General features: G+C 30.1%; 1 protein-coding gene across 1 annotated transcript in view; it reads right to left on the reverse strand.

Moving 5' to 3' along the window:
• The window catches only part of Smp_130560 (putative cell adhesion molecule), a gene marked incomplete at both ends in the record, with an annotated part of 56,459 nt that overhangs the window by 14,512 nt on the left and 25,131 nt on the right, over window positions 1-16,816 (reverse strand). Inside the window, 2 exons of the mRNA XM_018789957.1 lie at window positions 838-1,030; window positions 5,071-5,171. Coding sequence (XP_018655348.1) covers window positions 838-1,030; window positions 5,071-5,171 — 294 coding nt within the window. The remainder of the gene's footprint in view (window positions 1-837; window positions 1,031-5,070; window positions 5,172-16,816) is intronic.

Consider the following 16,816-nt stretch of genomic DNA (forward strand, 5'->3'; position numbering starts at 1 on the left):
TAAATCTAAGTATACAATTTTTACTGACTGATCAATTTTATATTTTTATGTTTCTGAGAAATAATCCAAGTCTGGGACTCTCGCTGTAATATCATCAAGGCTCGCATTGTACTGGGTGTGGCAACTTCCCTAGTATTGCAGATAGGTATTACTAAAACGTACCATCTATCACGAAACCTAATTTCAACGCTATCTGTTGATCAGCACTAACCACCTAACATTTAATATTTAAACACTGAACTATGTACTACATTTTACCTTCTCCATTGCAAATCCAAGTATGAAATATGCTTACAAACGATAAACTCACAGTATTTAGCAATAGACAGTATTCAACATGGTAACGGTATCGATCATTGCTTTTGAGATTATTCAGTGTGAGTAAATGACTATCATGTAAGTCCTATAATGTAGAGAGTCGGTATATTTAAATAATAAATTTTTTATGTATTGTTAATAGTATGGAAAATTTTGTGAGATTTTTTATTCTGTAATTTATAATCATCAAATCCTTGAAATCAAGGAATAACCTTACTACGTTAACGCTTGAATGGATTACACAATGTTACATTAGATGGGAAGATACAGTTAACATAGTTTTAAATTCAGCAGTTTGAGAACTTCAATTGTCTTATAAATTATTCTCTGATAAAGATTGTTTCCAAAGTACAGAATGACTGATTGTTTCCTGTTTGCTAAAAATTAGATTTTAAATTTACCAGGCCTTTTTATTTCGGAAATAAACTCATACTACTAATAAGTATTTAATGTGAACTAGTAAAAATATCAGTGGTTTATAATTATAATAAATTTTATACGCATAAACAATGAACTTACTTCCAAATTTGACTAATACTTCGTGTGAATCAGTCAAGGGACCATCACCAGCTGAATTTTGAGCGCTCACGCGAATATGATAAGTTTCAGATGTGAACAATTTTTCGAGTTTGACACTTTCAAATTGTGTACCAACTTTTTGCCAGTGATTTAATGGAGCCTGTGGGTTTCTGTTGTAGAAAACATTATAACCCTGTAACAAAAAACCAAGTCATTAAGCACACCATTGCATCAGTGAAGTATCCAACGAGTAGTAATTAATTCGAATGAAAGGGAAATAAAATTACCATGACGTTTTCTAGACAAACTGGAAAATGGACCGTAGAAAGACATCCTAAGTAAGCTAGATTTATGCTGTCGTTACATAGACGACGCACTAATCGTGTGTGACAAACGTATCGAAAAACAAGAGCTATCAGCTAGTTTCAAAAACGTTTAATCAGCTACCAAATTCACCAACGCAGAGGAGAACGGCAACAGTATAGTTTTCTTTTCTGTCCTACTTTCTAGAGGGATAGACGGTTCCATTAAAATAAATGTATTTAGAGAAGATACATGGACGGGTCAGTGTATCCATTTTCATAGCTTTACACCTCTTCAATAAAAAATACATTTGGTTAAATGTCTCAGCAACAGACTAGAACTATTATGTTCTGAGGATAGTGCAGATAACGAAACAGATAAACTAAAGAACATATCACAAATTGACGGCTATCCAGATAATTTCCTCAAAAGATTTCTGTTTGAAGGTAAAGGAAGAACAAACTCTGACACGGTCAGGAAAAAGCTTTCAGCATTGAGTCACTGCATAGGAATTCATTAGTGTAACTCACTTGACAAATTTGAATGTAGTATATCGTATGTCCTGTTTGTACATATCAGTCGGTTCGCACTCCACTTAAATAATCTTATCCTTGTTTGGTTTTGTATTGTGTCTATTGATTAAGCATACACAATTTACAGGGAAATTATGATTATTAGATGTTTGAACAGTTACCTCGAATGTTCAATATTATTAATTCTTATATTATGTTCGGTATAGCGCAAGATAAGAAGTCACAAAATTGCGTAGATTATTATGTTTTTATAATATGCGTTAGTGATAATGTTTGTGATCATTGAGATAAGCAAAGAAAAACAAATCTAAAGGAATTTATCAGAAGTTACTTATTTTGATGGAGTTTTGTTCTCTTAGCTGGGTTTTATGGTCATGGAGCATTCATCGTTCTCCTGAAAGACATCAACAGGATCGTCAAGAAGAGAACGAGAACAGAGAGTGGTTGGTATAAAACTGAAGGAACAATAAAGTCCGAGACAGTTGATAGACATTTTAAAAATGAAGTATTTACTATGTGGTTCTCAGATTTTATAAAGAGATTCTGTAATTATCTATCCCAATAACATTTAGTTTTCCCCGATAGTGTTCTCGTTCTATACACTGCCAGTACGAAATTTCCCTCATTTTAATGAAATGTAAGTATCCTTAACGCATATGTTTTTCTTAAGAGTCTATTTGTATTCAGAGTTCAATAGGTTTTCCAGAGCTTTATTTAAAGTAGATGATATTTTTTTCATACATTTTTACTGAATACTAACGATTGTACATAAGGCTTTTGCCATGAACATTCAACTGAAAAGTTATTTAATTCAAATACTTTAGTTTGAAAATGAATCCTTAGGCAAAATTAAGTAAGAACTTTGTTTACAATGCTTTTAACATCAAAAGTAATTTGTTACCATGTATTACATTTTGAAGTCATCAATAAAATATTTTTACTTTCATATACTTTATACAACCATATACAATCTTAATAGCATAACGAAACTCAAAAGAAACGTATTCTATAAATATTGACAGTATGAAGTGTCAAGTAACAATTTTTATGCATTTTATTTTGAAAGATTACTCCACGGCATATGTTTGATAGGTATTCGTTATGAGCAATTTTTTCTTGAATATTTTAGATGTATTATTAACCTACTTACGAGTAGTTAAATAGAAGTACAAAATTATCGAACCCATCGTTGAGTAAACGTGATTGTGACCATCAATTATGATAAGCGTTCTCTCGAGGACAGGACACAGACAACAAAATGAAGCAAAGGGAAAACTTGGTAATGACTCTTATAATCTGGTGTTACATAAATATGACTAAAGTGTAGAAAACTAATTTTCTGATATTATGACACAGAAAAGCAAGACAAATCATGTCAACGATTTTGAAAAGGGAGTAGTTTCCGAAAATAATGTTAATGAAGGCAATATTCAATGAAGTTTTATCACTAGTTTACAATATCAGTCAAATATAATGACACTGGTGATTGTCCTTTTAAATACGACTGAAAACAAAGTTTATAACAGGAAATATTGCGTACATTAAAATTTCTTAAGAGACAGGTAATTCCTCTAATCTAACGCTCAACTGATAACCAGTGTATATAATTTACCAAGTTAATAAACGATTTTTTCTTCATAAAAATGATATCTTAGTCATTTGAGAATTTAACTGAAAAGTTAGTAAAATTTTCAAGAATTACAATAATCTGTGAATTCATATCAGTATGGAGATTTGTAGAGATTGCAGTATTTTCACAATTGACTTCATGGGTCGATTTAAGCTAGACCACCATTGAAAACTTGGAAGTACTGGACAACGGATGAAGGGTTGCACAAGATCATGGATTGATTGGACTTCGTCAGATACTGGCTCAGCAGTCTAGAGGTTAAGTGTTCGTACACGAGGCCGACGGTCCTGGTTTTGAGTCCTGCGTGAGGGATCGTAGGTGCGCACTGCTGAGGAGTCCAATACTAGGAAGAAACGGAAGTCCACTGCCTCCAGGTTTCCAATGGTGGTCTAACTAGGATCGACTCGTGAGGTCAACTGTGACATGACTGTGACATAATTCAGTAAAATTATCATCACTTTGGAAATCATGGCCGATCTTCTTATTGAAAGATCACACTTTTTGGATTATTACCTTTAAAGCTAAATATATTGAATAAAAATAAGGATTCTTAAGAAGAAAATGATTGTATTGATACCAATGAGAAATAGCAGGGCAGAGAGAAATATTTTTCAGTAATTTCTACTAGTTTTTCTATGTGATCGGCCAGTGTCCATTACTAGTTCACATACATAATACGATATTTCATTAGTAGTTGTTAGTATTCATTGAAAAAACGTAAAATTTATTAACCAGTGACTCAAGGTTAACTATGATGGATTAGACAGAAGTTCAAATTTGTTACATTGTGTGTACATTTGAACCAAGTTTTTAACCTTGGAATTATCTGATAATAGAAGTAGTTAGCAGTAAAGGTAAGATATGAGTGTGCAGAGAGAGACGACAGACAAATACTAAGTTCATAGAATATCTCCATATGTAAAAAGAGCGTTCATTATAATCCTACTCAAACTTCATACTGCATGAATGTTCTATATTTTCTTGCAGTAAACTGTGGTTCATATCTAATCTTTGCTTCACAATCGTCTGTCAGACATTATATATGCGCGCACAACTTGATCTAGTTTGTTGATCTAATTATTTAGTGGATCGGTGGATTACCCAGTCATGTATAACCTTATGTCATAAAACAGGCAGAGACGCTGAAATCATTTTTGCTGTTACAATGACAGTAAATGAGTTTGTTTTCCGATTGACAACCATTCTGACCTTACTTGTTTGGAAAAAATGGTAAGACCGTTTCTCTGTAGATGCACCCTAGTATTCATAGAATATTTGCTTATCGATGATTAATTCTAGCTTTATAGATCAATTGACTTAGTAATAATAACAGGTTGTCATCCGGTGGTAGACATTCTCTAGGTGTTTGTTCTAACAATATTGTTCAAGACATTGTTAGATCAATTTCGTTCCATACTCTTGGTTTACAGACTAGATTCATAATAAAAAAATAGGAAAAAGATCTAATGGGAGCTTAATTTGGCCATCCCATCACTTGAACAGCAATCATGAGGAAACAGTTGAGTTTATCTGAAAAGACGAAGGTTATCATTTGTTATTATCATGTACAGATACTGTTTCTCTGAAACTAAATCACCTGTACAATATTATACTTTTTGAATGTAAGAAAACATTTCGTAAGTAGTGAAAATAAAATTCGAATCTTGAAGACCAAAATGAAACATTCAGTCATTATTATTTAGTTATCAGAATGCAAGTTCAAACGTATTGTGTTTTGTAAAATAAGAATTTGGATTAAAAACTTACAATAATTTTCCCATTCGCTTCTTTTGGTGGCTTCCAACTCACTAAAACGGAATCATCTGATATAGTAACTGTTTCTACAGAATATGGAGCCGAACTAGGGGCTACAAACGGAATAAAAAAGAAAAAAAATTCGATAATAATTTGTAATGCCAATTGAGTAAAACAAATATTTAGTACTGAAATAGTATTATTACTGTTAAAAATTGATTTCCTAGCGGATGTATTTTGAAATTCAATATGGCTGAAATTACCCTGTGAATCCGATCAAACATTTATTCTGAAGCGGTCAGTATTCAAGTTACATGAGTGATATAACGGTACGAAAGCGCAAAATTACATTTTTACCTGACTATGATGCATGCTCAACATTACTTATGTTTTTAATTCAATATCACGATTACTCAATGTAATGTTTGTTATATTTTCAATAATGATATGTTATTCAAGAAATGGTATTCTTTGTATTAAATTAACTATGGAGCATGTGATTTATTATAATCAGAATGGTCATATAATCTGTTATATCCTGGTGAAGACATAAGTACGGGTAACTCCCAGGACCTAATAATGGACTATTATTCTATATATATATTGTTTAACTATTGAGTAATTAGATTGTGTACATCTATATTCATGTTATGAATTATTATTATACGATTTACTGTCCCTAAATTATATTCAGTTTATTGATTATTGTCTCCCACGTTCACAGCCACCAATATTATTTTCCATTTTATGGTGCGATGCGGTTTGTCTGTCTGGTATATAAACCAAGTATGCTTGAAATAAATGATTCGCACAGCAGAAGCTACAATTGTTGTTTTTGGACTCAATTGGAAGTGCTAGGCGGACAAGGGACCAATAAGGACGCTAGACTGCTCATACTGATCGAACGTCATTGATTTGGAACAGTGTTCAGATTATACAAGTCGTATTCCGATTGATGAATAAATGACGTGATAAAAGCTGGACATAAAATCATAACGAATCGGATACGGCCTTCTTATTTTATAGTCATAACATAACCAATGTATAAATCAGTGTAATTTTGACTAGAGTCATCATGTTTAATTTGGAGTCAATAAATGTCTACTAGTACCAGTCATTTGAGTTCTTAGTTCACAACATGAGAATTGTAGTGGTTTCTCGTTCCACGTATAAATAATTAACAATGAGTATTAGTAATAAAAGATTGATATATATTCTTTCGGAAATAATTCAAGATTTTGCATATCATTTAGTATGAGTGTGGTAACAAAACTGTACATTTTTAAATATTACAGAATTAATGAAATATGCAAGCTATGATGAAGATTTTGTAATCAAACACACCATTTTTTATGGTTTACAATTGTAAAGAGGGATGGGTTGAAAATATTTTTATTCTAATGAAACTTGATCCTACTAATATTTTAATTGATCAGCGTTTTTAAGAACTAAAGTACATTAAAGTGGTGCATAGTATAATATTGGTTTTTTAATTCAATCTGAGCACTTAAAATAATGAGTTGTAAGTTAAAGGTCTAATTTTTTTGGAGATAAATGATTGCTGGTGAGAAATTATTTATTTAATTGAAACTCTGTCATAATCAATGTCAAAAAATGAATGAGATTAGTATACAACAAAAATAAATGTTCATTATTGTGACCCAATTTTTTTTGATCATTTAAACTCTATGGTAACAGATTAATAAACATTTTTTTAGTAATGTATAAAATCTGAATTTGAATTATTGTCTGAATTTGTTATGTTACCTTCTTTTTCATTTCAAAATAACTAGTTTCATTATTCAGTTTCTATGAAAAATCTAATATATAATATAATGAATATATGATCACTAAAATGAATATAGGCGAAATTCAAACAGTTACAAGAAGTCCCTGTTTATACGCCTACAATTCAGAGGTGATGCGGTTAATGAAACACTAACTCAGAGATTACGCAGAACAATCCAAAAATCTCTCAACATTGGTGAATTACATTTAGTGTTTTCTACGCGCCTAATGGTGACACCGAGGCTAAAAGATGAAGTACCTAGAATGATCACCCCATTTTGTATTAATCAGTTTGACTGCTACTGTGGAGCAAGTTATTTTGGTTGAAGTTCTAGGAATTTACATTTCCATGCTTGCGAACACCTCCCCGCTTGGCTGGACAAAGGTTTAGTGAAGAAAGTAAACAGCTCGATATTGGCCCATTTAGTACAAACTGGTCATAGTGCCAGTATAAACCAATCCTTTTTAATTATTTATGCGATCAGTAATTTTTTGTCAAAGCTTGTCAGGCTTGAAGTCCTTAAAACGGCTGAGGCAGTAGCCATCCGAATGAAGAAACCTGGGCTATGCATACAGAAGAATTATCTCCAACCCCTGTCCTCCCTTGGCCAATCTCAAGGGCGAATAATGTCTCTCTTATCTTTATTCACAAATCTTTGTATTATTAATATTATTATTATTGGTTAAACAACATTATTAATCTCCCCTAGACATGATTCATTCACTTCGCATTGATCCCTCCTTATTACGTATTACTAATTTTTCACACAATTTAGTCTTCCACTTGATCGAATTGTAATTGCACTATCATATCTCTCTCACCCTATCTGACCCATATTTATTCTGATCACAGATCTTACATTTTCACTTAACATAAATACAGATTCAAGTTAACATTCTATATGAGTCATATCAACGTTAACAATTTTATTCTATTTGATTTGATAATCCTAAATTTACATTGCTTTAAACGATGTACTTTGCCTTTAACCTGACCATTTATTCGGATTTTGAATTTGGATATATCATTGTAGAACCTGAAGAGAATTTATCGAAAAGAATATTCTTCGTTCAAATAATAGTCTTTTAATATGATGGGGATCTTTAGACGATTAGGAATCTAAATGTTCCCTATTCATATTCCAGAGCTTGAGTTACTAAGAAAATGCATTGAATAGCTAGTTCATACACCATTTTTTTAAAAATAGAAAAAGTAAATGACTATTCAATTGAGTATTATGTTGCTCATTTGAAAAACAAGACTGGATAGCAATTAATGGAATCATTATTTATTTATTTTCTTTTAAAATTAATCAAAGTTATTTTAGACTAAAATACAAGGAAATTAGATAATTGCTTCTTTTTTTTCTAACGAATCACAGCACGACAATTTCATTTTTATCAGCATATATTACTGAAGTAATATATATATATATATATATATATATATATATATATATATATATATATAAAGAGTCCATTATTATGTAAGTACGTTGTTACACTAAGGAAAATAATAAGCACATAAAAAATACTCACTAACACCCCTTCAAAAACACAATGAAATCATACAATGTCGATCATCACGCTATTTGATTTCAGTGAATCCTATTTTTGAAAATACACGTTATTATTTCCGTTCTGTGTAATTTTTATGCCTCATTATAATTTTAGTTATAACCACTAGTATTGCTGTTATTGTGTGAATGAAGCTTGATGAATGATTTTAAGATTATTTCTCATTATTGCAATCAAAATGGTGAAAAATTTCCCGACATTGTCCCAAGTCAATCATACGTTAATTCATTCAACCAGTCTAGAAATCTGTTACATTACATATAAGCAATGACATCTAAACACATATATCCATTGACATATATATATATATATATAATACACATATGGGCATACAAAACCACATTCCTTTTATACTTCTAGCTATCTACATATATTTTCCTTCATTTATTAGATTGTGTTGTATGTGTACCGGAGAGAAAGCATGAAATACAAGTTGCCATTTAATTCTTTTTAAGTTTATTAACAGAGTCTATATGAACATACACACAACTGCATAGTTCTAATAACGTACCTAATACAATTTTCTTAGTTTTTCTTGTCATAATTTACAAGTTGAGACATACTTAAGCGTGAAGTAGTACATTCTTTTGTTTTTTGTTTGAGTTTTCTATCATGACATTGAAAGGATATAGTTTGTTTTGAATTTCTATTAGCACTTTTTAAAATAATTTTGTTTAAAACCAAATGATAAATACATTCTAATGGAAAGATATAAGTTATGTCCAAAAATATAAACCGGCATAATTAAGCGTTATCATTTCTTTTGATAACCGAGTATTATAGATGGATGTTATGTAAGTAGAAAAAAGAAATTGATAGATATAGGGAAACAGATAATGTTAATAGTAACTTCTAGATAAATTCATAAAGTGTTTAGTAAGAAGATGCAAATGATAAAATGTGATTATAACTGACAACCATGAATAATAGTCATGTTTTAACACAAAATGATTGAAGTCGGCATTGTGGACTAATCAATTCTTACTTACTGATTTAGCTGTAAAAAAGTGAATCGTAATGATTTAAAGTCTTATTTAGATATCTGTTAACTGACCAGTCTTAAATTACTAGTTTTCTGTGATTCTGAAAACCAAATCCATTCCCATAACTAAGGAACTAAGTTAAGAATTAAATGACTTCATACTACTGGTTTTATTCGGGTTTAATGGTGAACACATTCAAGTTAAGGATTATGAATTATATTTGTACTTTCAGTTATTTCAAAGTTGGATTGTAAGAGTCTTAGAAAATATGAGTTAAAATATGAATCACTAGCGTATCTGGACGGAATTAAAAGTAGTTTATTGAATAGTACATTACAAGATTTAAAATTAATTAAAATAAATTATTCACCCGTTAATAAAGGAGATATGATACTGATTTCAACTCTTTGAGATGTGCTTCAATCGCAATGCGAGTACTTAGAAAGAAACATATTTAATGTTCAATATAATCGGTTAATGTAGTCTTTAAGTATTATAATCGGATCGTTCGTCGCTAACATATCACCAGTTAACTGTATTTACCTGTATTACATGATAATCGGTAAAAATTTTTAACTCATACTAAAAGATGCCTTAAACTGCTGACTGGTACGACGGATGGTGAACCTTGAAAACTATTGATTATATCAGTTTGATAATAGTACTCCAAATAGGCTTTTGAGAACCAAATCTTTGGATAAATTAACTAGGTACTATATCAATGAAATTGATAGTAAGGACTTTTGAGTTGATATAAATTCTTGGGTGTTTAATACAAACAAGTCACATTTACTTTTATCAAGGCCAGTACTTACGCATTGGCACAAGGAGGATTGTTTATTGGACTTAAGAATTTGAAGCATAAATCATCTTATAAGTAGACTTTTGTCAAATAAAAATTGTAAATACTTAATTATCTATTAATATGGTGATTAAAACGGTCGAAAAAACAGTCGTCGACATAATAATAAAACATCATTTCTAGAAACTCATAGTGATGACCTCTTTTGAAAATTAAATATACAATGATCAAGTGTCTTATTGAAAAATTTATCATCCACTTATTATAATCTAAAAGTGATATTTTAAATTATATGCAATCATATATTTATATAACTCCGCCTGTAGCTCTTATAGAGTTACTACCAGTCCCAAGCCCGTTTAAAGAAGGAGGGTTGGGCATGGGGTTAGTGACCCTATCCCGTAGAAAAACTAACTCGCTAAAAAATGCTAACCAGAAAAATAATTCAAACTACTACATCTATCGTCAAGAAGGTACAAGTATTTATAAACAGTTGTTTACGGAAAATATTCAATATTCACTGGCCGGATACTATCAGCAACAGCGTTTTATGGGAGAGGACAAACCAGCTTCCAGCTGAAGAGGAAATTAGGAAAAGACTTTGGAAATGGATCAGACGTACATCAAGGAAATCACCAATGCGCATTACAAGGCAATCCCTAACTTGGAATCCTGAAGGGAAGTGGAAAAGAGGAAGGCCAAAGAACACATTACACCGGGAAATAGAAGTAGATATGAAAAGGATGAATAGAAACTGGAAAGAACTGGAAAGGAAGGATCAGGACAGAGTTGGATGGAGAATGCTGGTGAGCGGCCTATGGTCCTCGACAAGGGGTAACAGGCGTAAGTAAGTAAGTTATATTTATATAGAAACTGATATGTACTTCCTGTTTGTATTTAAATATTATTTTAAAAAAAACGAAGTTTAAGCCCAAACTTGAGAAAATCGCGTTTTACTACTTATTTTAATTAAATTAAACCCTATGAATAATGATTCTCATCATGTAATTGATTTTCACTATTTATGAGTTAATTTTTCAATGATTTTTTTTCTAATTTTCCATTCAAAAATTCTTTACTCTATTAAAATAAAAAAAACGAATGTCTGATGATTAATGAATGATTTTTTATATATTTATTTCTTATTGTTAATTGTATTAATTATATTAATTTGGTTTTTATTAATGGAGAATACAAAAAAAAAATAAACCCCCCCTTTACGAGCACTCGCACGCACGCACACACACCCACCTGTATAAAATACTATTTCTATATAAAAAAATATAAATGACTTTCAGTATTCATGAGTTTGATAAACATAGTGTTTTTCAAGTATAAATTAAATATATAAGAAGAGGGTGTCGTGGAGATTATAGTAATTTAACACAATTTTATGATAAAACAGAATACAAATAAACAAAAAAAATCAAAATTTATCACTTATATAGTGGATAATTATAAAATTTTTATAGTTGAAATCATGAGTCATTTGAAGATAGACTACCATGGAAGACATGGAAGCACTGGACGACCGTTTCGTCCTATTGTAGGACTCCTCAGCAGTGCTCATCCACGATCTCGCCTTGCGAGCTTCGAACCCAGGGCCTGTCAGTCATGGATGCGCACTGCTGAAGAGTCCCACAGTAGGACGAAATGGTCGTCCAGTGCGTCCAGGTTTTCGATGGTGGTCTAGCTTCAATTGCCTCATGATTTCAACTATATAAATTTAATAATTATCCACTATATAAGTGATAAATTTTGATTTTTTTTGTTTATTTGTATTCTGTTTTATCATAAAATTGTGTTAAATTTTTTCATCCTTAAAAAAACTGATTGATTCAAGTTAATGAACTATGGTAATTAAAATAAGTAATTAATATATATGTGCTGTATACATAGAAAAGATTTTTCAATTAAGCAAACAAAATAATAAAATTCTATCTTTGCCTTTATCTCATACTTCTCGATGTTATAACTGTACAATACACAGGTATAAAATGAAAAGTGATCTTAAAGTTTTGTTCAATGAAATCTTATTATGTATCCATCATGGATTCGTTAACACAACTATATGTATGTATGAGAAGCCTTAGTATATGTATAAATGAAAAGAAATCTATCATGAGCATTTATTCAAAAAAAGGAAACATTTGGCAAAGTAAATTAAATAAATGTTTAATTGAAAATCAGGTGAATAGTATTATTTGAAACGATTTCATTGTTTTCTTATTTCTTGGTCACGCATATACATGGACACAAAGTAGCTTGAATAAATATATAATAGTGAACTATTTACTCAGTTATCCATTAAAATAAGCAATTAATTAACTAATTAATAAGATAAACAAAAAAACTATCTGAGTAATGATAGTTTGATTAATTTCTTGTTTGTTTTTTTGCCTAATGAAAACTTTTTTTTTACCTTTCACTCATGCTTTATTGGTCTACCTCTCTCTCTCGCTCTTTATCCCTCCCTGTATGTCATATCCACTGCGTTTTATTTTCACTATCATCATCATCATTGTTTTTCTGCCCATCTTATTCTCTACTTCTGTCTCTTTATTATTAATTTTTTTTTGCTGAAATATAATTTCAATTTCAATTATCTTTGTTTTTGTTTCTCCTTTTCTTAGATTTCAATTTAGCTCATGAACTGAGAGGATTTATTTAATCTTAATCTTTTATTCATTCGTTTTTTCTCTTGTTTGTAACTCGTTGTCTACAACTTTTTTTTATCAAGCTTTCTCTTATAATAACTATACACAAATACAAAATCATATACACGTGCTCAATCCTCTAATAACACATTAGGCCTCATTCACCTTAATATTTTTTAATATATAAGTAGTCAAGTGAACGTCATTTTGCTCACCTTTACTTTACTTTCATATTCAGTCTACTTTTTTTTGTTTGTTATTATATTCCTAGATTTTATTCGGTTTTTTTAGTTACATATAAAAAAGTCTAAAAGGGTTAATATCTATAGAAATATATGGCATTGATCCTATTATTTAAATTACTCTGATTTCTGTCCTGTTTTATCTATCCATTTACAGAATTCAGTTTACTGATACTACGAGTTTACTGTATATATCTATATGTGTATATGTATAGTATAGATATAAAAATAAAAAAATTGGCTATGCTTATAATGGAAATCGATTTTATTGTTCTATTTGTCCATCAACTCAGTTTATTGAGTATTAGTATAAATTATGATTATTATGTTTCATTGGGAAAAAAAAGTTTATTGGAGTTGTATGTTTGTAAATTTATTTGTTATTAGATATATATGAAATGGGTTGACTATCAGAATAGAGACGTCAGAGAAAACGATTCAATAAAAGAGATATCTAAATGCAAGTAAATGCAAAACATTCAGTAATATGGTCACTTTGTACAACCTATAAATGATAAAATATTTCTCTTTGATAGGTTTTATTTCACTAATGAATTATTTGATAATTCTTAGTTACCATGTGATACAAAGTAAGAGAAAGTTGATCAAATATTTGATTATGATGAATTGAGTAAGAATAGTAATTAAGAAATCTATTATTTTGTCATCAGTTTGTGTACTCAAAGATTGAACTATATTTTTACTAGTGAATTCCTTGATATCCATAACATAAATATTACGGCTTGAACATTTTTCATTAGTAGCATGTACACTGACAACTTGTTCAAAAATAGTATATTTTATTGTATACAAATGTGTAGGAAAATAGTTGCGTCATAAGGTGTTAAAGAAATAGTCTTTCTGGCAAATAGGATCATAACGTGACATCTATGAATCAATATATATAAAGGAAATTGAAAATGGAATCCCTTTCATGGTTGAAGACTAGAAATAAGTTTGTGAAGATGATTAAAGACTGGAAAAACAATGTCTAGTCCTAATTCAAGTAAACCTAGGAATTCATTAATCTCTACAACCCTTTATGTTAACAAATATTCATTAATATTTAATGTCTGATTAGAAAATATGCAGGTCTTACACTAACTAAGATTTTAATCGATATTCCCAGTTGTGAAATAAAAAATATTACTAGCAAAGGTGGATAGTGGCTAGCAGTGAAATCCAGGACGCGTGTTTCGTCCCATTTGGGACTCGTCAGCTGGATGTACGTGCCACTATCCATCTTTGCTTATAATGCTTTTGAAATGAGGCTTTATCGAGGCAATATGCACAGTATGCAAATATGGCCAATAAGAGACTAACCAGTTGCAGTCCTTAACATCAATGGGAAGAATTAACAAACAATACTAAGTGAATAAAATGTGACTGTAAGCTATACCCCTACGTCTTTATTCATCATCCTCATTATAAGCTATCTATTTCATTATTTCATACAACCAAATTAAAAATTCATTTGAACGATTCAACAATCAATTAGACTACTAAATAACTGAATCAGAATCTTTTTGATTGAATATACCGGTATATTTTGTCAATTAATAAATAATAAAGAAAAACATCCCGTTGAATTCATTATTTTCAATCGATAGACTAAATCATTCTTGCAATTCATACAATAAGCCAATCTTAAAAATATGTTTGAATCAGTTGTTCCATGATTATTTTTTTCTGTCAATAATTAGAAGATCATGTGAAATGAATATTCAATGAAGTGAGAAGAATTAGAAAAAATTTTTTTTATTTATTTGAATGACAGTTAAAAGAACAATTAAACTAAATGCAGTACAATTTGTTATAAGTTTTTAGAATTAAATAAATTAAAAACAAAAATAAACTATGTATGGTACTACTGTAGTGAACAAGAACATGGGTGGGGACACTCGAGTGTATACAAGTACAAATTACAGATCATCTCACTAAATTTTGATAACCATACAGCGAACAGTTAATTTCCAAAATAACGATCAATTGTCTCAATCTTAACTGTTCCTTCTTCAAATATCAATCCGTCTTCTCTGATTTCATTGTTCATGCATTTTCATACCGATTGTGCTTCATTTCTGTTCTTTCTTTATCGATCTTCTGCCAAAATACATTCTATGTCTGACTATCACCATATACTTCTTATATGGATATAAGTAGACCACACCACACTATAACAGCTACTTTTTTTCAAATTAAATATATATATATATATATATACATATAATCATAAAAATATTAGTTGGATACCTGGAGTACATGACTCAATAATGTTAGATTTTCATGTTTATATACAAATCAGACAATATCGATTGTTTATATTGGTTCTTTGTGAATATTAAAAATATCAGAAGGGGGTTTTGTGGAGATTTTAGTAATTTTATATAGTTGAAATCATGAGTCAATTGAGGCTAGGCCACCATGGAAAACCTGAGAGCACTGGACAGCCGTTTCTTCCTATTGTGAGATTCCTCAGCAGTGCTCATCCACGATCACGCCTCGCGAAATTCGAACTTAGTACCTAACAGTCTCACGTGCGAGCACTTAAGCGATAAACCACTGAGCCCGCATCCAACACACTGCTGAGGAGTCCCACAATAGAATGAAACTTCTGTCCAGTGCTTCCAGATTTTCCATGGTTGTTTAGCTTTAATTGACTCATGATTTCAGCTATATTATAAATATATTTTAATTATATATATATTTATCATTTTGATATCATAATTATTAAATTCAGCAAATTGAATTTAGGTGAAAAAGAACAGCCAATTAGTTATTTCTTTCTATGAGATTTCATTTATTATTGTATAAGTTATGTAAGGCGATTTTATCATGACTCAAGTGTATGAATGGCAATATGCAATACAATTTTTGTATTGTGGATTTTAAAGATCAGAAAAATGACTGAGTAGACTTTTCTTATTTTAATTTCTTTTAACTGTTAACTAAACTTGTTAAAAATAACATATGTACAGGTTCTGATCGTCCAAAAGTAATTCTAGTAACACCACATATCAGTACAATCAAAAGTGTATTATTAACTTTGTCAGTGATGAAATTGTTTAAGCTATCATCCAATGAACCTAACTTGTATGGTAAGTCTCAACAAGTAAGTATTTCAGTTAATATAATCCAAATGAATACTTATAAAAGGTAAGATTGTTAGGCTAGTTAAGACAATAACTATCAGATAAAACATATGTTTTATTATGACTATCCTAATTTTTCTGGCAAGGAATACAATTACATCTCATTGTAATGTCTAACCATTCATTAATGAAGTGTAATCTAATTTTTAAAAGTTGTTTTCTCATTTTCTTCCCCTACATATTTTTTTCTAGTTTTAATTATTTCCGTTGCCAATTTACGATTAACTAATTTTAAGTCATAATTTATTGTATATAGTTTAATATTTTTGTGAAAATTCTTTTTTTTTATAATTTCCTGTTATTAATAAGATTGTATTATACTATTGAAAAAGAAGCCATTGTTTATAATTTTGGCTAAGTGAAAAACTAGTTTATTTCCTCCATTTTTTTGTTTTGTTTTAATTCACTGTATTCATATACATACTTATAATTAATTCCTAGACGAAACGACTGACAGTATAGATGTTCCCATAAAACAAAAATCATTTTAAACTAATATACTCAATATTAATTATTAGTAACATTTTGAATACCGAAAATTCCTCTGAGCAATTAA

Source organism: Schistosoma mansoni, chromosome W (genome assembly GCF_000237925.1).
Source record: "Schistosoma mansoni strain Puerto Rico chromosome W, complete genome".
NCBI lineage: Eukaryota > Metazoa > Platyhelminthes > Trematoda > Strigeidida > Schistosomatidae > Schistosoma > Schistosoma mansoni.